The sequence below is a fragment of the Lepidochelys kempii genome, chromosome 8, assembly GCF_965140265.1.
Source record: "Lepidochelys kempii isolate rLepKem1 chromosome 8, rLepKem1.hap2, whole genome shotgun sequence".
Taxonomy (NCBI): Eukaryota; Metazoa; Chordata; order Testudines; family Cheloniidae; genus Lepidochelys; species Lepidochelys kempii.
This window is the reverse complement of record NC_133263.1, coordinates 42417374-42442586: the sequence shown is the minus strand read 5'-3', so window position 1 is coordinate 42442586 and position 25213 is coordinate 42417374. Positions and strand designations below refer to the sequence as shown.

General features: G+C 53.4%; 1 protein-coding gene across 12 annotated transcripts in view; it reads left to right on the top strand.

Annotated features, from left to right (window-relative positions):
• Nucleotides 1-16995, top strand: part of NOS1AP (nitric oxide synthase 1 adaptor protein) — a 175263-nt gene extending 158268 nt beyond the window's left edge. For all 12 annotated transcript variants that reach the window (XM_073356236.1, XM_073356232.1, XM_073356231.1 and 9 more), the window contains 2 exons: nucleotides 13227-13542; nucleotides 15233-16995. In XM_073356236.1, the coding sequence (XP_073212337.1) occupies nucleotides 13227-13542; nucleotides 15233-15746 (830 nt within the window). In that variant the 3' untranslated portion in view covers nucleotides 15747-16995. The remainder of the gene's footprint in view (nucleotides 1-13226; nucleotides 13543-15232) is intronic.
• Nucleotides 16996-25213: the final 8218 nt, after the last annotated feature.

Below are 25213 nucleotides of genomic sequence, written 5' to 3'. Positions count from 1 at the left end.
TCCCTTTTAAAAGCCATACTGACTCTTCTCCAGCAAAACATGTTCATCTATGTGTCTGATAATTCTCTTCTTTACTATAGTTTCAACCAATTTGCATGATACTGAAGTTAGCTTAACAGCATGTGATCTGTAGCTGTTAAAAAAGCATCTGGAGCCTTTTTTAAAAATCGATGTTACATTAGCCACCCTCCAGTCATCAGGTCCAGAGACTGGTTTAGGTGATAGGTTACATACCACAGTTAGTAGTTCAGCAAGTTCATATTTGTGTTCCTTCAGAACTCTCGGGTGAACGCTATCTAGTCCTGGTGACTTATTACTGCTTAATGTGTCAGTTTGTTCCAAAATCTCCTCTAATCTGGGTCAATTCCTCAGATTTATCACCAAAAAGAAGGTCTCAGATGTGGGAACCTCCCACACAGCCTCTGCAGTGAAGACTGATGCAAACAGTTAGCGTCACTGCAATGGCCTTGTGTTCCTTAGTACTTAAACTATTGCCTCTCACTGTCACACTCCTACAGACCTGCACCCTTGGTTCTCCTTCCCCACTTCTTCAGAGCTTGTTCTGGGGTTACTGACTATGAGGCAGGAACAGAGAGGCCGCCCCTCCAGATGTGGTCAGGGCATGGCCCTTTCTATGTTCTGATCCGTGCATTGAGATTTCATGATTCGGTCCATGGGCTGTGCTCACTCGGTGTTCTGACTTGGGACCTGGGTCAGAGACATTGGGGGGGCAGGGAGCTCCCTTTGGAGGCTTCTGGAAGAGCTGCAGTTACTGCCCAGGGCCTGTAGCCCCGGCTGGGGAGGGCTCTGCGGCAGACCACAGCTCCACCAGGCTGGTTCCTGCCCTGCTGGGGAGAACTGCCCAGTGCTGGTGGGGCCGGGGCGCACTGGGCTGCATGGAACCGGGTGCATGCACTTGAGTGTGTGTGAGCGTGCCAGCAGGTGTACAGATAGGGCCTCATGGCTGAGTTTTTAGAAGCCCTTAGTGGTAACTGTGGAACAGGCAGAGTCATTTCCAGCTCCCCTGGTGTGGGCAAGGCTTGGTACCAGCGGGTGGGGGGAGGGGGGCACTGCTGACAGCTGTGTTAGGGAGCAAAGGGCAGGCTGCTGGCTCCAGAAGAGCTAGAGCACCCCCGACCTGCCCTCAGTCCTCACCTGGAGGGAGCCCAGGAAAGGCGGAAGGGGGGGTCAGTTACCAGTTCCACTTCACGCTGGCTCCTCAGAGGCACATGTTCCAGCTCCTCCCCACGGGATTGAGTGGCTGAACAGGCCCAATCCCAGAGCCGCTCTGGGCTCACTGCGTGGACAGGCTGTTGGTCAGTGTGTGGTTGCACCATGCCATGCTCAGTGTGGCAGCTGGTACCAAGCGGAGTGCCCCAGGGGTCGGTCCTGGGCTGGTTTTCTTCAACATCTTTATTAATGATCTGGATGATGGGATGGATTGTACCCTCAGCAAGTTTACAGATGACGCTAAGGGGGGAAAGATAGATATGCTGCAGGGTAGGGATAGGGTCCACAGTAACCTAGACAAATTGGAGGATTGGGCCAAAAGAAATCTGATGGGGTTCAACAAGGACAAGTGCAGAGTCCTGCACTTAGGATGGAAGAATCCCATGCACCGCTACATGCTGGGGACTGACTGCAGAAAAGGACCTGGGGATTACAGCAGATGAGAAGCTGGATATGAGTCAGCAGCGTGCCCTTGTTGCCAAGAAGGCTAATGGTATATTGGGCTGCATGAGTAGGAGCATTGCCAGCAGATCGAGGGAAGTGATTATTCCCCTCTATTCGGCACTGGTGAGGCCACATCTGGAGTATTGCATCCAGTTTTGGGCCCCACACTACAGAAAGGGTGTGAACAAATTGGAGAGAATCCAACTGAGGGCTACTAAAATGATCAGGGGTCTGGGGCACATGACTTATGAGAAGAGGCTGAGGGAACTGGGCTTGTTTAGTCTGCAGAAGAGAAGAGTGAGGGGGGGATTTGATAGTAGCCTTTAACTACCTCAAGGGGGGTTCCAAAGAGGATGGAGCTCGGCTGTTCTCAGTGGTCGCAGATGACAGAACAAGGAGCAATGGTCTCAAGTTGCAGTGGGGGAGGTTGTCACAGGGTTCCCGCAGGCTTTCTCCCTCTTGAGCCTGTGCCCTGTGTTTAGGCTGGTATAATAAAGACTCTTCCATGCCTTCTTTTGCTGGATCACCCAAGTGTCTTTATTTACAGTGTTTGTGCAGTTCCCAGATCCCCAACAGCTAGTGCCCCACAGACCCTCCCCAGGGTCTCCTGGCTTTTGAGGTTCCGTCTTTGGTAAGGAGACAGCGATACCACCCTCCTGTCTCCTCCCAGACTAGCCTCCCCACTGAACTTTGCCCAGGGCTTTTATAGCTCTCTCATGCCTCAGCACTTAGCTCAGCATGTTCCTCTGAGCCAGCCCTCATTAGGGCTTGCAGCTGGGCTCCCTGCTGAATACCTGTGTCTCTACCCCGGCCTCCTGTCCAGAGAGCAGGCTGCAGCCAGCATTTTGGCAGGGCCTTAAAGGGGTTTACCCCTGCCCTGCCACAGAGGTCTAGGGTTGGATATTAGGAAACACTATTTCACTGGGAGGGTGGTGAAGCACTGGAATGCGTTACCTAGGGAGGTGGTAGAATCTCCATCCTTAGAGGTTTTTAAGGCCCGGCTTGACAAAGCCCTGGCTGGGATGATTTAGTTGGCATTGGTTCTGCTTTGAGCAGGGGCTTGAACTAGATGACCTCCTGACGTCTCTTCCCACCCTAATCTTCTATGATTCTATGCTCTGAATTCAGTTTCAACCAGGCTTAGTTAGGTCGACTGGGAGTCACTTGTATCTAAACCCAGCCAAGTGGCGAACAGAAGACAGGCAAACAGAGGGAGTTTGCCTGGGAGTTCACCTCAGGGGAGTTCCCACAGAGTGTTTTTGCCTTTCAGGCTTCTGCGAGCAGTAAATACAACATCTGAAGAGGCTCTTAGAAGGAAAACCTGGATAGTGAGCAATCAGCTGTTGTGACCTGCACAGGATGTACCATGTTCGTCTTTCTCCCAGAGGATAGAAGCGACTTTGTCTATACGAAGTGTAAGCTTGTCTCCATATTGGAGGAGAAGGTTAAAAGACTAGAGAATCAAGTATCAACTCTCCGTTGCATCAGAGAAAACGAAGACTTTCTGGATAGAAGTCAACACCTGGTACTGCAGGCACAGCATGCTGAAGAATCAGAGAGGGCAGTGCAGAACGGGGAAGAAAATTGGCAGCATGTGGCCTCCAGAAGAAGGGGATATCCCATACACCCCCAATGCAGACAGACGTAAGAAACCATTTCCAGGTGCTCTGCACAGGTACTTCAGCAGAGAATGGTTTGGAAGAGTCCTCTGAGGGAAGGGGTCAGAAGGAGACCCCATCGACTGGAAGGCATGGGATGTGTTGTCCTAGGGATCGGGGTTTCACGACCACCACTTCCAACAGGAGGAGATGGATGATGGTGGTCGGGGACTCCCTCCTACAGGGGACAGAGTCATCCATCTGCCGTCCAGATTGGGAAACTCGAGAAGTGTGCTGCTTGCCTGGAGCTAGAATTCAGGATGTGATTAAGTGTCTGTCGAGACTGATCAAGCCCTCGGATCGCTACCCCTTCCTACTTCTCCACGTGGGCACCAATGATACTGCCAAGAATGACCTTGAGTGGGTCATTACAGACTATGTGGCTCTGGGAAGAAGGATAAAGGAATTTGAGGCACAAGTCGTGTTGTTGTCCATCCGCCCTGTTGAAAGAAAAGGCCCAGGTAAGGACCATCGAATTGTGGCAGAAAATATGTGGTTACACAGATGGTGTCAGAGAGGGGGCTTTGGATTCTTCAACCATGGGATGTTGTTCCAGGAAGAAGGATTGCTCAAAAGAGATGGGATCCACCTAATGAAGAAAAGGAAGATCATCTTCTCAAGCAGGCTTGCTAACCCAGTGAGGAGGACTTTAAATTAGGTTCGCCAGTGAATGGAGACCTAAGCCCTGAAGTAAGTGGGGAAGTGGGATACCAGGCGGAAACACAAGGAGGAGGGTGCAACACGGGAGGCCTCCTGATCCATACTGAGAAAGTCAGCTAGTTATCTTAGATGCATGTACAGGAACGCAAGAAGCCTGGGAAACAAACAGGAAGAAAAAGTTCTGGCACAGTCAAGGAACTATGATGTGATTGGAATAACAGAGACTTGGTGGGCAAACTCACATGACTGGAGCACTGTCATGGATGGGTATAAACTGTTCAGGAAGGACAGGCAGGGGAGAAGAGCTGGAGGAGTTGCACTGTATGTAAGAGAGCAGTATGATTGCTCAGAGCTCCAGTATGAAACTCGAGAAAAGCCTGTTGAGAGTCTTTGGGTTAAGTTTAGAGGCAAGAGCAACAAGGGTGATGTCGTGGTGGGCATCTGCTATAGACCACCAGACCAGGAAGATGAGGTAGACGAGGCTTTCTTTGGACAATTAACTGAAGTTTCCAGATCACAGGCCCTGGTTTTCATGGGGGACTTCAATCACCCTGACAACTGCTGGGAGAACAATGTAGTAGTACACAGACAATCCTGGAAGCTTTTGGAGAGTGTTGGGGACAACTTCCTGGTGAAAGTGCTGGAGGAACCAACTAGGGGCCATGCTCCTCTTGACCTGCTGCTCACAAAAAGTGAAGAATTGGTAGGGGAAGTAGAAGTGGGTGGCAACCTGGGCAGCAGTGACCATGAGATGGTTAAGTTCAGGATCCTGACAAAAGGAAGAAAGGAGAGCAGCAGAATACGGACTCTGGACTTCAGAAAAGCAGACTTTGACTCCCTCAGGGAACTGATGGGCAGGATCCCCTGGGCGGCTAATATGAGGGGGAAAGGAGTCCAGGAGAGCTGGCTGTATTTTAAAGAAGCCTTATTGAGGGCACAGGAACAAACCATCCCAAAGTGCAGAAAGAATAGCAAATATGGCAGGCGACCAGCTTGGCTTAACAGAGAAATCATCAGTGAGCTTAAACACAAAAAGGAAGCTTACAAGAAGTGGAAACTTGGACAGATGGCTAGGGAGGAATATAAAAATATTGCTAGAGCATGCAGGGGTGTAATCAGGAAGGCCAAAGCACAATTGGAGTTGCAGCTAGCAAGGAATGTGAAGGGTAACAAGAAGGGTTTCTACAGGTATGTCAGCAACAAGAAGGTCAGGGAAAGTGTGGGATCCTTACTGAATAGGGGAGGCAACATAGTGACAGATGATGTGGAAAAAGCTGAAGTAGTCAATGCTTTTTTTTGCCTCGGTCTTCACAGACAAGGTCAGCTCTCAGATTGCCGCAGTGAGCAGCACAGTATGGGGAGGAGGTGAGCAGCCCTCAGTGGTGAAATAACAGGTTAAGGACTGTTCAGAAAAGCTGGATATGCACAAGTCCATGGGGCCAGATGCAATGCATCCGAGGGTGCTGAAGGAGTTGGCTGATGTGATTACAGAGCCATTGGCCATTATCTTTGAAAATTTGTGGCAATTGGGGGAGGTCCCGGACGATTGGAAAAAGGCAAATATAGTGCCCATATTTTAAAAAAGGAAAAAAGAGAACCTGGGGAACTACAGAGCAGTCAGCCTCACTTCAGTCCCTGGCAAAATCATGGGGCAGGTCCTCAAGGAATCCATTTTGAAGCAGTTGGAGGAGAGGAAGGTGATCAGGAACAGTCAACATGGATTCACCAAGGGCAAGTCATGCCTGACCAATCTGATTGCCTTCTATGATGAAGTAACTGTGACGCGTCACATAAGCCGCCTTGGGACTGCCTCCTAATATGCTGAGACTACCTCTAAGCCCATTTTCGCTGGTAGCATGGGACTTGAATACCTTGCCTGGTTGTGCCAGACATGCTAGCCTGCTACAGACACAGACCCAGGTCTGAACCACATTCCCCAAAAGTTGCAGGCTTAACTGAAAACAACTTAAGAAGTGCTCCTGTCTCCAACACCCAGATACCCAGCTTCCAATGGGATCCAAACCCCAAATAAATCCATTTTACTCTTATACAGGGTAAACTCATAAATTGTTTGCCCTCTAGAACACTGATAGAGAGATATGCACACCTGTTTGCTCCCCCAGGAATTAATTACTTGCTCTGGGTCAATAAGTAAAAAGTGATTTTATTAAATATAAAAAGTAGGATTTAAGTGGTTCCAAGTAATAACAGACAGAACAAAGTAAATTACCAAGCAAAATAAAACAAAAACACGTAAATCTCAGCCTAATACAGTAGGAAACTAAATGCAGGTAAATCTCACTGTCAGAGATGTTCCACTAAGCTTCTTTCACAGACTAGACTCCTTCCTAGTCTGGGTCCAACAGTCACTCACACTCCCATAGTTACTGCCCTTTGTTCCAGTTTCTTTCAGGCATTTCTTTGGGGTGGAGAGGCTATCTTTTGAGCCAGCTGAAAACAAAATGGAGGGGTTTCCCAGGGCTTTATATAGTCTTTCTCTTGTGGATAGAAACCCCTTGTGTTCTCCTGTGCAGAATCACAGCTACAAGATGGAGTTTTGGAGTCACATGGGCAAGTCACATGTCCATGCATGACTCAGTTCTTTACAGGCCAATGCCGTTGTTTACATGTTAGTTTGAATGTTCCCAGGAAAGCTCAGATGTGGATTGGCATCTCTCAAGGTCCATTGCGAGTTAAGTACTCCCAATTACTTGAATAACCCTTTCACACTATGCTGACCAAATGTGCCTTTTGTGCCTCCTACAGCAAACACTTTAAATACAAACATAGAGCCAACGTTCATAACTTCAAATATAAAAATGATACATGTATACGAATAGGATGAATACATTCAGTAGAACATAACCTTTGCAAAGATTTGTTACATGACATATCTAACATAAAATATATTCCAATTATGTCATATTTACACTAATAAGCATATTTCTATAAAGCATTATGGGGTGCACTGTCACAGTAACTGGCTCTGTTAATATGGGAAAAGCAGTGGATGTGATATAAAGCTTTTGATACAGTCTCCCACAGTATTCTTGCCAGCTAGTTAAAAAAGTATGGATTGGATGAATGGACTGTAAAATGGATAGAAAGCTGGCTAAATTATCGGGCTTAATGGGTGTCTAGTAGGCAGCCAGTATCAAGAAGAGTTACTCAGGTGTTGGTCCTGGGGACAGTTTTGTTCAACATCTTCATTAATGATCTGGATGATGGGATAGATTGCACCCTCAGCAAGTTCACAGATGACACTAAGCTGTGGGGAGAGGTAGATGTGCTGGAGGGTAGGGATAGGGTCCACAGTGACCGAGACAAATTGGAGGATTGGGCCAAAAGAAATCTGATGAGGTTCAACAAGGACAAGTGCAGAGTCTTGTACTTAGGATGGAAGAATCCCATGCACTGCTAGAAGCTGGGGACCGACTGCCTAAGCGGCAGTTCTGCAGAAAAGGACCTGGGGATTACAGTGGACGAAAAGCTGAATATGAGTCAACAGTGTGCCCTTGTTGCCAAGAAAGCTAACAGCATATTGGGCTGCATTAGTAGGAGCATTGCCAGCAGATCGAGGGAAGTGATTATTCCCCTCTATTCGGCATTGGTGAGGCCACATCCGGAGTACTGCGTCCAGTTTTGGTCCTCCCACTACAGAAGGGACGTGGAGAAATTGGAGAGTCCAGTGGAGGGCAAGGAAAACGATTAGGGAGCTGGGGCATATGACTTGTGAGGAGAGGCTGAGGGAAGTGGGGTTATTTAGTCTGCAGAAGAGGAGAGTGAGGGGGGATTTGATAGCAGCCTTCAACTACCTGAAGGGGTTTTCCCAAGAGGATGGAGCTAGGCTGTTCTCAGTGGTGGCAGATGACAGAACAAGGAGCAGTGGTCTCAAGTTGCAGTGGGGGAGGTCTAGGTTGGATATTAGGAAAAACTATTTCACTAGGAGGGTGGTGAAGCACTGGAATGCGTTACCTAGGGAGGTGGTGGAATCTCCATCCTTAGAGATTTGTACGGCCCTGCTTGACAAAGCCTTGGCTGGAATGATTTAGTTGGTGTTGGTCCTGCTTTGAGCGGGGATTGGACTAGATGACCTCCTGAGGTCTATTCCAACCCTAATCTTCTATGATTCTAAGCTGCTCTGAAATCCGAATCAGAGTATTCATATGGGGCTTTGCACCAGTCTGAACAGCAGTATAAGTGAAACTGGTGCAGCTCTCCCATACTGACGTGGTCTTAGCCCCAGCTAGTGTAGCACATGGGCACTTTCCCACTTCTCCCTGACTTCTGCCGGGCAATTGTGGTTGCAGACAGCGATCTAGGGAGGGACTTCCCGCCCTCAAGCGTCGGCCCAGTAAAAAGAGCAGTCTCATGACTGCACCACGGTGCCTGCTGCATGACGTGCTACAGACGTGTCTGTTCATCACTGATGCCCAGCTGCCAGCCAGAACCATCTCGCTGGGTCTGCCTAGCCCACTGAGCAGTGGTGCCAGCAGAGGGCACTGCCGGGGCTGGCTCCGGGGGAGGTGTGCCACACAGACAGGTTCCTCATTGCAGGAGACTCGTGGGTGCAGTGGGGGGAGACTGGGGACTTCCCTCCAGAGACACCAAGCTGTCTGCTCTGGAAATCGCTTCGCTTTGTTTGCAACCTGCTTCCCGAGTCATGTTCAGTGTCAGGGAAGAGCTGATCCTGCTGAGCCCCCTGCGCCCATGTGTCTGTATCAGAGTGAGCATGCCTTCCCCCCTCACCGCCTTCCTCCTGCCCTGCCCACTCCCACCATTCACCCCCGGCCCCAGGTGGCACTGAGCCACAAGCTGTTCATTGCAGTGCCCCAGGGTGCCTGTCTGTTCCCAGTCAGTCTGAGATGGGGGCCCAGGTGCAGTTCTCTGCTCCTAGGAGGGGGCGTCACCAGCCAGCCAGAAGTCTGGAGTTCTTTGGGTACACACCCAGCAAGGGGCAGGCTGAGAGCGGCCCAGCCTAGCTCAGAAAGGGGCTAGCCCGAGGCCCATCCTGTGGCTGAGGCTAACTGGCTGATGCACTCTGGGGAACACAAGAGCTCCCTGTTCTGCTGGCTTGTCTCTATCCACGCTGGGTTTCAGAGACAGGGAAGCTGCCTGGAAGAGATTTGGCCAGTCTCGGCTAGGCCAGAACCCCAGGAGGATCTCTGTGCTTAACGTTGTCACTCCCCGCCCCCCCCGCCCCCCCCACACACATCCAGCCCTGCTGAAGGTGCCCCATTAGAAACAGCAGCTCAGCAGTCAGAGCAGCAGCAGTGCGCCCTCCCCCTCCCCCGCGCCCTCCGATGCTCCATGGCTGTCTGCCACAGGGACGTCGGGGCAGCTGCAGGCTTTCAGATCAGCAGAGGCAGGGAGCAGGGAGAGGACAGAGGGACCTAGAGGCAGAGAGAGACCAGAGACTGATTTGTCATGCAGAGACCCTTTCTCCCTAGGAAGGTCATGGGGCCCTGGGCTGTATGGGAGCCTGGAACAGGCTGCCAGACATTAGAGCAGCCAGAGGCCACTCTGATTTCTGCCAGGGGGCATTTTGGCAGCCAGCGCAGCCTAAAGATGTATGTGCAGTACAGTCCGATCCTGGCCCTGGGCATGTCCTCCTTTGCCTGGATGGCTCCTGCCTGGACCAGGTCACTTGGACAGAGCCCAAGGGCTGTGCTTGGGGAGGCGTTGCTGCTGTAAGTGGCCAGGCTGTTCTCAAGCAGCTGAGTAACCCACAGGCTGATTCCCCGCTGCAGACTCTGGGCTGGCTGAACTGGCCCCTGTCCTGTAGCACTGAGTCTCATTGTTGCCAGGGTCTTGTCCGCTGGCTTGTTTGTGAAACCCAGGAACAGATGCTGAGAGGGGTTGCTGAGTGGGAGCTGTTTGCAATAACACTCACAAGTCAGACTCTTCTCCTAGCACCCCCATGGCCCTCTACAAAGAAGAGGAAGGAGCACATTACCCATGTTACAGATGGGGAAACTGAGGCACAAAGCAGGGGAGTGACTTGCCCCAGGTCACCTGGGGGTTGGTGGCCAAGTTGGGAACAGAATGCAGGCTGCATGACTTCCAAGCTAGCACCTAGCTTGTGAAGCACGCCACCCCTTCCCACAGGAAGTCTGTATTCACCAGTGAATGGAGGGGAGTGAAGAGTGTGTCTAGTGGCTGGCGCAGAGCTGGGTGCTGGGTCCCCTGGGCTCTGTCACTGACTCACCATTCAGCCTTGGGCAAATCCTGAGGCCCACCCAGATTTTCACAAGTGGCCAGTGGTTTGGGGTACTGCAGTGGAGTGCTCTCAGGCTCTGTTCTGCGCAAGCGCCCCCCTGCCCAGCTTCTGTGGGCACCTCAGTGCCACTGAGGAGCAAAGCCTGGGTACCAAGTCTCCATGCCTGTTCCTGACCCTGCTCATTCCAAGGGAACAAGCACCCTCAGCCAGTGCCAGGAGGCCCTCCAGGGGCCCAGAACCCCGCCCCAGAAGCCAGGGCCTGGCTGAGGGAACCAGAGAGCTTTCTGGGAACATCAGCCTCTCAGTGTTTGTCTAATGGGGTATATCTCTAATGCCAGGCTTTCATGGGCTGCTGGCATGCCCCTTAGGGCAGTGCCTGGGGCAGGGGCTGCAGGAGCTGGAGAAGGGCCGAGCACCACACAGGTCCATGCCATGGCTCCTCTCAGCCTCGCTGCCTCCCACAGTGACCCCCGTGCTGCCTGTGGTGATGCTCAGCCCTGCCTGGCACAGTGCAGCTACCCTCTTGCCCAGTGTCACTGGTCACAGGCCCCACCAGTAACCCTGGCTGTGGGACCTGCTGTACCAAGGAACTGAGCTGAATGTCCTTACATGCATCCTCCAGTTCCCCGGCATGTCAGCAGTGACACAAGAGTCACTGCTCTTTTCTTTCCCTAGCCCATGGCTCATGCCCACCAGGCGGGTAAATCCTCCTAGGGCACCGGAGTGCCTGACAGTTACACTAGCGCTCGAGCTGGTAGCACGAGGCTCTGCAGCCATGGGGCAGGGCCAGCCTCTTGGACTTGGGGTCTGCCGCTGGGCATGGAGAACTGAGTGACAGGGAGGGGTGCAGAGCCCCAGCTAGGGGGCAGTGGCTGCCACTGACATTAGGGCTCTGCCCTGCCATGTACTGGGCAGAAGCGTTTGTAGCCTCTAGGCCCAGAGCAATGCGCCTCTGTGTCTGACAAGAGCCCCATCTCGCTGGGAAGCCTGCATGTGCCAACCCTGTGCGTGCGCCCCTCTGCCCCATGTGCCATCCCCTTCCATGCCCACCACCTCCCCACACGTCAACCCCTCCATGCATGCTGCCCCTTGCCTGCATGCCAACCGCTCCCTGCATGCCAACCCCTGCCTGCATGCTGCCCCCTGCCCAGGTGCTGCCCCCTGCCTGCATGCGCTGCCCCTTGCCAGTGTACCAACTGCTCCCCCATGAAGCACTTAGAGGAGAGGAAAGTGATCAGGAACAGTCAGCATGGATTCACCAAGGGCAAGTCATGCCTGACTAATCTAATTGCCTTCTATGACAAGATAACTGGCTCAGTGGATAAGGGGAAAGCAGTGGATGTCCTTGACTTTAGCAAAGCTTTTGATATGGTCTCCCACGGTATTCTTGCTGGCAAGTTAAAGAAGTATGGGCTGAATGAATGGACTATAAGGTGGATAGAAAGCTGGCTAGATCATCGGTCTCAATGGGTAGTGATCAATGGCTCCATGTCTAGTTAGCAGCCGGTATCAAGCGGAGTTCCCAAGGGTTGGTCCTGGTGCCGGTTTTGTTCAATATCTTCATTAATGATCTGGAGGATAGTGTGGATTGCACCCTCAGCAAGTTTGCAGATGACACTAAACTGGGAGGAGAGGTAGATATGCTGGAGGGTAGGGATAGGATACAGAGGGATACATAATACAAATGAAAGGATTGGGCCAAAAGAAATCTGATGAGGTTCAACAAGGACAAGTGCAGAGTCCTGCACTTAGGACGGAAGAATCCCATGCACCGCTACAGACTAGGGACCGAATGGCTAGGCAGCAGTTCTGCAGAAAAGGACCTAGGGGTAAAGTGGACGAGAAGCTGGATATGAGTCAACAGTGTGCCCTTGTTGCCAAGAAGGCTAAAGGCAGATTGGGCTGTATAAGTAGTATTGCCAGCAGATTGAGGGACGTGATCGTTCCCCTCTATTCGACATTGGTGAAGCCTCATCTGGAGTACTGTGTCCAGTTTTGGACCCCACTCTACAAGAAGAATGTGGAAAAATTGCAAAAAGTCCAGCAGAGGGCAACGAAAATTATTAGGGGGCTGTCTTATGAGGAGAGGCTGAGGGAACTGGGATTATTTAGTCTGCAAAAGAGAAGAATGATGGGGGATTTGATAGCTGCTTTCAACAACCTGAAAGGGGGTTCCAAAGAGGATGGATTGAGACTGTTCTCAGTGGTAGCAGATGACAGAACAAAGAGTCTGAAGTTGCAGTGGGGGAGGTCTAGGTTGGATATTAGGAAAACCTTTTTCACTAGGAGGGTGGTGAAGCACTGGAATGCGTTACCTAGGGAGGTGGTGGAATCTCCTTCCTTTGAGGTTTTTAAGGCCAGGCTTCACAAAGCCCTGGCTGGGATGATTTAGTTGGGGATTGGTCCTGCTTTGAGCAGGGGGTTGGACTAGATGACCTCCTGAGGTCTCTTCCAACCCTAATCTTCTATGATTCTAAGCTGCTCTGAAATCCGAATCAGAGTATTCACATGGGGCTTTGCACCAGTCTGAACAGCAGTGTAAGTGAAACTGGTGCAGCTCTCCCATACTGATGTGGTCCCTTCCAACCCTGATATTCTATGATTCTATGCCACCCCCTGTCTGTGTGCCAACCAATCCATGCGTGCCACCCGATTCATGCGTGCCACCCACTGTCCATATGTCACCCTCTGCCTGCATGCCAACCATTCCATGCATGCCAGCTGCTGCTCACATGCCATTCCCTCCACACTCACGCCAGCCCCTTCCCACACACTGCCCGTGAGCCACCTTCTCCTCACAGGCCAACCACTCCATATGTGCCACCCCATCCCCGCACGCCACCCCCTGCCTGCGCACCACCCACTGCCCGCATGCCACCCACGCACCAGCCCCTCCACACATGCCACCTCATCCTCATACACCAGCCACTGCCCACATACCATGCACTTGCCCCTCTGCCCAAGTGCGCCCTTCCCCTGTGCACCAACCCCTCCACCCTTCTCTTCTTTTCCAGTTGACCAAAGCATGTTTGAGAATTCAAACACAGACCCCATGCCAAAGCTGCAGCTCAGCCAGTCTGTCTCCAAAGCCTTGCTGGGTCCCACCCTTGAAGGTCTGCCAGCTGCGGCTGAGCCTGGACTGCGGATGGGGAGCAGCCAGCACCTCAAGAACCTGAGCAAGGCTGTCGGGGCCAAAGTCAACGACTTCCTGCGACGGAAGGAGCCCGCCAGTCTGGGAGAGGTGGGAGTGACCGAGGTCAATGCCAGCGCGGGGGCCAAGCTGTCGGGCGGGACGCACGCATTGCTGGGGGACCAGGCCCATGGTGCAGGGTGAGTCTCCCCTCAGGCGTTGGCTGGCTGACTGAATGCTGATATCTCCCCTCCCCACCCCACCCCACCCCACAGCTGGAGTATACACTGGGACTGCAGGGCAGTGCTGCAGCCACAGCACAACAGCCCTGGCTGCGGGAGGCTGCGCATTGCTGCTCCCACCTCTCTGAGCCCCTCCTGTCCCACTTTCCCCCTCGTTCATGCCCTGCCCTTCCCCCTCCAATGGCACCTGGGACAAGCTGGCTGTGGGGAGCTCTTCCTGCTGAGAGGGGGTGGCTCCTGGCCCAGATTGGGACTTACTGCAATGTCCGAGGAGGAGGGGAGCTGCCGCACAAGGGCAGAGCTGTGCAAGGATAGCTACAAGGTCCTGCCCTTTAGCCCCTTTCCCATGAACCCATCCCTACATTGAAACCCCATCTCTCCAGTTGGAAGCGAGGGCTGTACCCCTTTATAGGGCCAGCAGCAGGAACAGATGCACCCCAAGATAGCAGGGAGGGATTTGAAGCAGTGGGTGGACGCAGTGAAGAAAAGCAGCCCTAGGAACTATTTGACTTACCAAATTATTTCTACACCAGTAGTTTCTGCTCCCAGAGCCTGCCTGTCCAAGGGGCCTTCACAGCAGCACCCTACAGATGGGAAACTGAGGCACAGAGTGGCTGAGTGACTTGCCCAAGGTCACACAGGGAATCTGTAGCAGAGCAAAGAATTGAACCCAGGTGTCCTAAGATAGCATCCTCTCCTGGCCCTCTTTCCTCTCTGCCATTCAGTCTGTGTGGTCAAAACTCAGCAATCATGAGTCGTCCTGCTGCTGGGAGTGTGCTTGTGTCTGTGTGAGCTGATACCACACTGATGCCTTAGACCAGGGGTGAGCAAACTACGGCCTGGGGGCCACGTCCGGCCCTCCAGACATTTTAATCCAGCCCTCAAGCTCCTGCTGGGGAGGAGGGTCAGGAGTTGGCCCCCCTCCACGCATGCCATGGCTCCACACGGCTCCCAGAAGCAGCGGCATGTCCCCACTCTGGCTCCTACACGTACGGGCAGCCAGTGGGCTCTGCACACTGCCCCTGCCCCAAGTACAGCCCTCGCAGCTCCCATTGGCCAGGAATCGTGGCCAATGGGAGCTGCAGGGGCGGTGCCTGCAGGACGGGGCAACATGCAGAGCCGCTTGGCCATGCTTCCACGTAGGAGCTGGAAGGGGGACATGCTGCTGCTTCCAGGAGCTGCTTGAGGTAAGTGCTGCCAGAGCCTGCACCCCTGCCTCCCTCCCAGGCCCCAACCCCCTGTCCCAGGCCTGATCCCTCTCCCACCTCCAAACCCCTTGGTCCCAGCCCCACCCCAGAGTCGCACCCCCCAACCAGAGCCCTCACCACCCCACCCCAACCCCCTGCCCAGAGCCCCCTCCTGCACCTTGAAATCCTCATTTCTGGCCCTACCCCAGAGCCTGCACCCCCAACCAGAGTCCTCACCCGCTCCCACATCCCAACCCCCAATTTCATGAGCATTCATGGCCCACCATACAATTTCCATACCCAGATGTGGCCCTCAGGCCAAAAAGTTTGCCTACCCCTGCCTTACACCCCATCAAGCTGGCTCAGCCCTTGGATGGGAGCACATCCAGGGAAACCCCGGGCAGCTGTCAGCGCCGTGTCGGGTGTTATTGTCGCTCACCGAGGGGCCGTTGTGCTTGCAGGCGTATGCTGTTGGAAACCTTTCCCCGGCTCGACCCGCCACCCCCGGCAGCCAAGAAGCGCACACCCCGGGCTTTGAAGACCCCTCTGGACATGCTGATCTCCTCCCAGCCGGTGGTGGGCAGCCTGGAGTGCAGCACCGAGGCGCTACCCGAGCAAGGCCAGGAACATCCCAAGCAGGCTGCCCAGGGGGAGCAGTGGAAGGTGGCGTGGGACATGTCTCAGCCACGGGGCAGTGCTGAGCTGAGTGCTCATAGCACAGCAGTGCCAAACGGGGATGGGCCCTCCCACAGCAGGGTCCTCTCAGTGCCTGACCTCATCCATGAGGAGAACCTGGAGGGCAAACTCAACGCTGCAGACAGGCGGACAGCCTCCCCGCCCTGCCCAGAGAAACCCGCCGTCAGACTCAGCTGCCTGCTGGAGTACCAGCCCGCCGTGGACGATGACCCGCCTGTGGCACAGCCCTCTGGCCTGGAGAATGAGGGGGCCCACCCAGACCTCCTGTCCTTTGAGTAGTAGCCCCCATGTACCAGGGGAGTCAGCCACTTCCCCACTCAAGAACACCCCTCCCCCTCTGCTGCATTGTGCCCCTTTGCCCTGCAGGCGTGGAGGTGGAGAGGGAGCATGCTGACTGCACTCTGGGGGTGCCCAGCAGTGTCTCCTGTCCAGGGGGCTTGAAGAAAAGCCTAGCCCCTGCCCATTTGTCCCCTCAAACAATGGCAGGGTGTGGGGGTGATCCTCGAGGCAGTCCACACAGTTACAGCCTATCCTCCCCGGGCCTTAGCGCAGGCCGTGCCCGTGAGCACTGCTCACCGTGGCCAGGCCAGCACAGACACCCTGGGAGGGACTTCTGTTCTCTCCCATCCGGGTCTCCAGCCACACCCTGCACTCCCTGCCGCCCTTCTGTCCCAGTGCCTTTCTCTCAAGCAGCCCTGGGGCTGATGGCAGGGGCAGGAGGCCATGTGCCATTTGCTGCAGGTCCCTCTCAAGTCCCTCACTACACGGTTCCTGCTCCTACGCTGGCCGGCGGCAGTACCTGCATCTCCAGCAGCACCTTTCCCTGAGCTATGCAGGGCATGGGACACTGGGCCTGGTCTCTCAGGGGGAAGCCAGTCACCCCTTGCACACAGACCGCCCCACTCTAGGGCTCCCTTGGGCTGCTCTAGTCCCTCTGGGCCACACCCCGTCTGTAGCAGGGGCTGGGAAAGTGGAAATGACTTGATGATGGCTCACATGCCTTGAAGGCCATGGCCCTGAGGCATAGCCCACAGACGTGGTGTCTCCCACTTGTGCTGTAAAACGCCCGGCAGCTTTGCAAGCTGGGGCATGTGCTCTCTCTCAGCTACAGAGGCAGGGTATCCCATTTCTGCCTGAGGGAAATCTCCTCCCACTTGATCCATTACTCTCCCAGCATGCACTGGGTGCCACTGACAGGGCAGTCTCTGTCCTATGCCCCTTTCTTACACTGCACTGGTGCCAGCGTGAGCTCCCCTCGTTAGGGTTGCAACTTTCTAATTGCAGAAAACCAAACACCCATGCCCTGCCCCTTCTCTGAGGCCCTGGCCCTGCCCCACCCCTTCTCTGAGGCCCCTTCCCCCCACTCACTCCATCCTCCCTCCCTCCATCACTCGCTCTCCCCCACCCTTGCTCACTCGCTCATTTTCACTGGGCTGGGGCAGGGGATTAGGGTGCAGGAGGAGGTAAGGGCTCCAGCTGGGGGTGTGGGCTCTGGGGCAGAGCTGGGGATGATGAGTTTGGGATGCAGGAGGGAGCTCTGGGCTGGGGCTGGGGCAGGGGGTTGGGATGCGGGAAGGGGTGCAGAGTGAGGGCTCCAAGATGGAGTTAGGGCACTGGAGGGGGTTGGAATGGGGGCAGGAAAGGGGTGGGAAGAGGTGGGGCGGGGTGGGGCCTCATGGAACAGGTGGAGCGAGGGCAGGGCAGCGGGGGGGGGGGGTCAGTGATGCGGCCCTCGGGCCAATGTACTAGTCCTCATGTGGCCCTTGTGGTCATTTGAGTTTGAGACCCTGTATTAACCACTTACTCTGGGTTTATTAATAAATAAAAGTGATTTTATTAAGTATAAATAGTAGGATTTAAGTCAGGGGTGGGCAAACTTTTTGGCCCAAGGGCCACATCGGCGTGTGAAACTGTATAGAGGGCCAGGTAGGGAAGGCTGTGCCTCCCCAAACAGCCTGGCCCCCCCGCCCCCATCCACCCCCTCCCACTTCCCACCACCTGACTGCCCCCCTCAGAACTCCTGACCCATCCAACCCCCCTGCTCCTTGTCCCCTGACCGCCCCCTCCCAGGACCCCCCGCCCCAAACCACCCCTCCGGGACCCTCCCCCTATCCAACTCCACTGCTCCCTGTCCCCAGACTGCCCCAACCCCCATCCGCACCCCTGCCCCCTGACAGGCCACCCGGGACTCCCATGCCTATCCAACCCCTCCGTCCCCTGACCGCCCCCCCGAGAACATCTGCCCCATCCAACTGCCCCCTGCTCCCTATCCCCTGACTGCCCCTCCGGGATCCCCTGCCCGTTATCCAACCTGCCGCTGCCACCTCCTCTTTATCATGCAGCTCAGAGCAGCAGGAGCTCACCGCCCGGCCGGAGCCAGCCACACTGCCCATGCGGCGTGCTGAGGCTGCAGGGGAGGGGGAACAGTAGGGGAGGGGTTGGGGGCTAGACCCCAGGCCAGGAGCTCAAGGGCCAGGCATGACAGTCCCGTGGGCTGGATGTGGCCCACGGGCCGTAGTTTGCTCACCTCTGATTTAAGTGGTTTGAAGTAATAACAGACAAAACAAAGTAAGTCACAAAGCAAAATAAAACAAAACACGCAAGTCTAAGCCTAATACATAAAGAAACTGATTACAGGTAATATCTCACCCTCAGAGATGTTCCAAGAAGCTTTTTTCACAGACTAGACTCCTTCCTAGTCTGGGCCCAATCCTTTCCCCGGTACAGTCCTTGTTAGTTCCAGCAGACATCTCAGGAGGTAAGCAGGGCTTTTCTCTAGGCAATTTCATTTCCGGTTCCCATGCACTGACACAATGCTGCAATGTCTCGGTTGCAAACACCGCATGGAGAAAGTTTACTTCCAAACCAATCAAACTGTTTTAATTGAAATTTATTTTAGATGTCATGAAACATTTCTATTAATATCCCATTTTGAAAAACCTGTGATCATTATTACTGTTAAGCAAATCTTCACTTTTGTGCCTAAACTACTTATCAAGTCCCTCTGAAGGGCAATATTGAAGCACTAAGCAGTTCATTGGTTATTGTCTTCTCCAGCACTGCTAGCCTTCCCTCTGATCTGCATTGGTTTTTATGCATTTATGGATAAATGCATTTTATGGACTGACAGCCTCTTGAGACTGAAGTTTTCCATTAATTCACAGAACTGTTACCGTACAGGCAGCTGCTGCACCAGAGGGCCTTACCCTGACCTGCAGGAACCAGTTACGCAAGCCAGAAAGGCATTCGGTTTGCCTGGCCTGCTCAGTCCTTGGTCTCTTTTTGTTGCAATTGCCTGGAACTTTGTCAGCTGGTACCAGTGGGGGGATGGGGTTTCCATGTGACATGGATTCCTGATCACTAGGAACTGGATTGAGACCCACTAAACTGCATACAGGCCACTGAGCAGCATAGATCATCCCACTATTGATTCAGATAGCTTCTGCTCTGTTCTGGTTTCCCTGTGTCCAGCAGTTGTAGAAGTGGGCTGCCTCTTTTGTCCTGTTCCACCCCCTTTTATAGCACAAGACAGGAGTCTTTTGTCTCTCTGGGTCCTCACCCCTCCTTCTAAATGGAAAAGTACCAGATTTAAGATGGATTTCATTATCAGGTGATATGGTCACATGTCACTGTAAGATACCTAGTCTCCATTCCCCATGGTCTGGCCCACACGTACACAGGAAGGCTTTCAAGTAACTAAGGCCATTTACAACTGATTGTTTCTGAAGCACCCTTAATGGCCTCCACTTAATATGTTTACATCAGTGATACAAGTTTATATATTGTCCTAACTCCAAATATAGAAATAATACATGCAAACAAATAAAATGAACACACTTAGTAAATTACAAGCTTTCTAATGACACCATACGAGGGGTATTTAGCGTAAAGCGTATTCCAGTTATGTCATTCTCATAAGCCTATTTCCATAAAGCATATGCAGTGCAACGTCACACATTCCATCCACATAAAGGCCATGCACATCCCGGGGGAACAGAACTTGCTAGCAGATCGCCTCAGCAGGTCCTTCTCTCACCACAAGTGGTCTCTCCACCCGAAGGTAATCCAGCAGTTGGGGACTCCCCAGGTAGATCTGTTTGCCACAGCAAAGAACAAGAAGTGTCGCCTCTTTTGCTTGAGACTTGGCCTGGGCAGGGGCGCACTATCCAATGCCTTCCTCCGTCCATGGTCAGACAGCCTGCTGTATGCTTTTCTGCCAATTCCTCTGGTTCACAAGGTGCTCCTGAAGATAAAAGCGGACAAGACAAAGGTCATCCTGATGGCCTCACCAGCGTTGGTTCAGCATGCTCCTGGACCTTGCAGTCTCAGTCCCGTGCACTCTCCCACTCAGACCAGCCTTAATCTCACAGGATCAAGGATGGCACCTCCATCTGAACCTTGCAGGTCTACACCTGAGAGCAGGGCTGCTGCATGGCTGAATCTGGAGGGGTGAGTGTGCTCTGAGCAGGTGCAGCAGGTCTTGATAGGTAGTAGAAAACCCTCTATCAGGGCAACCTACTTAGCTAAGTGGAAACGCTTCTTGTGCTGGGCAGTCGAGTGGGGTCTTTCTCCGATGCAGACATCATTGCAGTCCATCCTAGACTACCTTCTCCAAGGCCTGTCACTGTCTTCTATAAAAGTACAATATTAGCATTTCATCATGGCAGGTCAGTCTTCACACAGGAAATGACGGGCAGATTTATCAAAGGGCTGGAAAGACTCTATCTGCAGGTTCGTGCCCCCATCCCGACTTGAGACTTGCATCTGATGCTGTCTAGGCTCACCGGACTACCCTTCGAGCATTTGGCATCATGCTCCCTTCTGCTACTCCAATAGAAGGTCACTTTCCTGGTGGCGATCACTTCAGCAAGAAGGGTTTCTGAGCTATGGGCTTTAACCTCTGAACCCCCTTATACCACCTTCTTCAAGGACAAGGTCCAGCTGTGTCCTCACCCAGCCTTTTTGCCCAAGATGGTGTCGCAATTTCACATCAAACAGGATATCTTTCTGCCGGTCTTCTGCCTGAAACCGCACAAGTCAGAAGAAGAATGGCGTCTGCATTCTCTGGATGTAAGAAGGGCCCTAGCCTTTTATATTGACAGGACAAGACCCTGTCGCAAATCAACACAGCTTTTTGTTGCGGTAGCGGACAGGATGAAGGGCCTTCCAGTGTCAGCCCAGAGGATCTCCTCCTGGATCACAGACGGGATCTGTGCCTGCTACAAAAAAGGGGTCCCCGCCTCCGACCATTAGAAAGGCACATTCCACAAGAGCGCAGGCATCCTCAGCGGCCTTCCTGGCATGTATACCAATACAGGACATCTGCAGGGCCACAACTTGGTCGTCAGTGCATATGTTTGCACTGCACTACGCCATCACCCAACAGGCCAGAGATTACGCCAGCTTCAGCAGAGCAGTGTTGCAAGCCGCACGTCTGTGAACTCAGAGCCCACCTCTAGGGATGCTGCTTGTGAGTCACCTAACATGGAATCAACATGAGCAAGCTCTCAAAGAAGAAAAAATGGTTATGTACCTCTCGTAACTGTTGTTCTTCGAGATGTGTTGCTAATGTTCATTCCAAGACCTGCCCTCCTACTTCGCCATCAGAGTTGGTGGCAAGAAGGAACTGAGAGGGCGCAGGGGTGGAGGCACCCCTTATACCACTGCACGAGCGCGAGCCTCCAGGGGTTGCGAGAGCCAGCCCTATGGATACCACTAGGGGAAAAATCTCCAGCAGCGGTGCACGTGGTGCACGCATACCCAGCATGGAATTGACATGAGCAACACATCTAGAAGAACAACAGTTACGGAAGGTAGGTAACTGTTTTTTACACACAAAACTGTGTTACAGACACAGATAGGAAGTGCCTGTGTAACCTATTGCCTGGGCACTGCCACTGTCACCGGACATTGCTGGTGCTGGATATGCCTACTCTTTGCTTCCGAGAGAGTTGCATCACACTCTACACACACACACATCTCTGACAAGATGTCCTTTTGGGTGGGTGGAGGGAGGGGGAGAAATTCATCAGATCCAGCTTTGCTGATGAGTTCAAACTTGCACATGTGAGTAAGGGTGGGTAGATATCTCAAACTAACAACAACAGACTCTCACTGAGGCCTCGATCCCAAGCTTCACTTCATATGAGTCACCTCATTGCCTTCAAATCCTGTGGTGGTGTTGCACTGGGGATGGGGGAACATACAGCAGCTCCCCAAACTTGTTCTCTCTGTCTCACACACACAAGCAGATCACTAGCTTTCAGCCAGTTCAATAAAGCAGACAGCTGCATGTTCAGTAAGTACAGGACAGTATTGCCAACCTGATCCATTTCAAAATAGTGAGTTGGGTACCAAAAAATCATGAGGTTGCTTAAAAATCATCAAAAAAAAAACCAAACCGGAGTAATTGTGGCATCTTAGAGACTAACAAATTTATTTGGGCATAAGCTTTTGTGGGCTAAACCCATTTCATCAGATGCATGGAGTGGAAAATACAGTAGGAAGATACATATACGTAGTACTTGAAAAGATGGGGGTTGCTGATACAGACTAACACGGCTACCACTCTGAAACCTGTTAAAAATCATATTTAAAAGAAACCATCAGTGTTGGGCTCTTTTTCTTGGTGTGCAGATTTCTGAGTCTTTAAGGATCGCTCGGGTCATGTTTTCAAACATTCCTCCACCACCTGGTGGGCTAGAAACTTATTTTTTAAATGAAAGTGGACACTCTCCCCTAATGACAGGCCTCCAGAACCTAAGGCCTTAAGAAACACAATTACCAGAAATGGCAACATAGGAGTCTCTGGAGGCACAGCGGATATGGGAATTGCAGACAAGCATAGGGATGGATGAGGGCAACAGAGTATTGGGGTTTATAGGCACCTATGGGTAGTGTAGCAGGTATGGGGTTCTAGGGTGGCATAAGTGTAGGTGTGTGCTACCTGAAATTGGGCCAGCTAGTAAGCTCAGGGAGGACTAATGACCCACCAGAGTTTGGCAGAAAGCAGCACGCTTATTATACTGATAGCTAAGCTCAAAAGAAATGGGGGGTCACACTCACACTCACATACTCACGCTCCCAGGACAGGCACGACACTGGAGATGTCAGGATTCTTCAAGGTAAGTCTCCCACAGCGCAGCAATGGATGGTGCGATGAAGGCAAGTCTTCCCGGGGCACGATGGAATGCAACGTGGCAAACCACTGGCCAGGTGATCCGGGCAAAGGGCCTTTACGGGAGGTACAATTTTGTGAGTGCACTCCTGAGCACATGGCCCCTTCCCCTTTTAAGGACCTGCTCCTTCTTGACCTGCTCACCGGCTCAGATCTGTGACCGCAGGCGGACACACCAGATCTACTATGCTTCAGCTTCTCAGCTTCCTATGCTGTCTCCGGTAACTCTCCACCTGTGTGAGTGTGTGGGTGCATGAGGGTATGAATGCGGTGAAAGTGTGCGTGCATAAATAAGTGCCAATCTTTTCCGTTTGATCCAATAGCGGCATTTAATAAAACCAATATAAGTGGGGAAACTGAGGTAACAGTGGGGTTATAGGATAGTGTGAGGTATAGGGATCTGAGGGGATGCACCTATAAGGTGGTATAGGATGGATATTGGGGTGCACAGCAAGTACAGTAACTCCCCACTTAACGTCCTCTTGCTTAACGTTTCGATCTTACGTCCCTGATCCATTACAGAACATGCTCATTTAAAGTTGTGCAATGCTGTGGTATAACGTTTGGCCGTCTGCTTTGTCCACGGTTGGCAGCCCCCCTATCAAATCCCCTACGCCCCCCTTCCCAAGCGCCTCCCACCCACCGGTGGACCCCGCAGATCAGCACCTTTCCCCTGCTCCCCCTGCCTCCTGCCTGCGGCAATCAGCTGGTTTGCCGCGGGGGGAGCAGGGGGAAGGTGCTGATCTGTGGGGTCTGCCGGCGGGTGGGAGGCGCGGGGCGTGGGCTTAGGGGAGCTGATAGGGGGGTCTGCCAGCCTGTTTAATACCTGTATTAAATTGCTTGTTTAAAATGTATATAATGCCTTTTGTCTGGCAAAAAAAAATTTCCCTGGAACCTAACCCCCCCCCCCCCATTTACATTAATTCTTATGGGGAAACTGGATTCGCTTAACATCATTTCGCTTAAAGTTGCATTTTTCAGGAACATAACTACAGCGTTAAGTGAGGAGTTATTGTATGGAGCTTATGGGAAGTCGAGGGAATACAGAGGTTATAGGGGTTATAAAGGCAGGCAGGAGCTATGGAGTATTGGGGTGTATGGGGGCTAATGGGCATTTTAGAGGATATGGAGGCAGTTGGAGCTGTATTGAGGGATATAGGTGTGTAAGTGGAGGGCAGAATATGGAGGTATATAGGGGCTGGTGGAATTTATAGTGGGTTATGGAGTTATTAGGAGTATAGGATCTGGTGGTGAGGGTGTCAGTAGAGTTAGGCAAGGGTCCATAAAGTGTACAGGTCTGGTGGTGAGCCTATAGGACCCAGTTGGGGGTGTATAGGCTCTGGCAAGGGATCTATAACGTGTATGGAGCCTGGTAAGGGATCAATATGGTCTGGTGTTGGGGGGTATATAAGGTGTTTAGGGTCTGGTGGTGGGTGTCCAGGGTCTATAAGGTCTGCTGGGGGTATAGAGCAGAGGTGGGCAAACTACAGCTTGCAGGCCAGATCCGGCCCAAGGGACCCTGCTGCCTGACCCCTGAGCTCCTGGCCCGGGAGGCTAGTCCCCGGCCCCTCCCCCGCTGTCCCCTCAAGCCTCAAGCGCTATGTCACTGCTGCCGCAACGCTCTGGGCGGCCGGGCAGCGCAGGTGCAGAGCCACGGCCTGACCCGGTCCTCTGGGCTCCCCCATCAGCCGCCAGTGCTCCAGGCAGCGGGGTAAGGGGACAAGGGGCGGGGGGGGGGGTTGGATAGAGGGCAGGCAGTTAGGGCAGGGAGCGGTGGGGGGTTGGACAGAAGGCAGGGCAGTTGGGGCAGGGAGCGGGGCGGGGGATTGAGGTAGGGAGCCGGGGGGGGTTGGATAGAGGGCAGGGCAGTTGGGGGAGGGGGGGGGTTGGATAAAGGGCAGGGCAGTTGAGGCGGGGGGGGGTTGGATAAAGGGCAGGGCAGTTGAGGGGGGGGGTTGGATAGAGGGCAGGGCAGTTGGGGGAGGGGGCGGGGGGGGTTGGATAGAGGGCAGGGCAGTTGGGGGAGGGGGCGGGGGGGGTTGGATAGAGGGCAGGGCAGTTGGGGGAGGGGGCGGGGGGGTTGGATAAAGGGCAGGGCAGTTGAGGCGGGGGGGTTGGATAGAGGGCAGGGCAGTTGGGGGAGGGGGCGGGGGGGTTGGATAAAGGGCAGGGCAGTTGGGGGAGGGAGGGGGTTGGATAAAGGGCAGGGCAGTTGGGGGAGGGAGGGGGTTGGATAAAGGGCAGGGCAGTTGAGGCGGGGGGGTTGGATAGAGGGCAGGGCAGTTGGGGCAGGGAGGGGGTTGGATAGAGGGCAGGGCAGTTGAGGCGGGGGGGGGGTTGGATAGAGGGCAGGGCAGTTGGGGGAGGGGGCGGGGGGGTTGGATAAAGGGCAGGGCAGTTGAGGCGGGGGGGGGTTGGATAAAGGGCAGGGCAGTTGAGGCGGGGGGGTTGGATAGAGGGCAGGGCAGTTGGGGCAGGGAGGGGGTTGGATAGAGGGCAGGGCAGTTGAGGCGGGGGGGGGGTTGGATAGAGGGCAGGGCAGTTGGGGGAGGGGGCGGGGGGGTTGGAT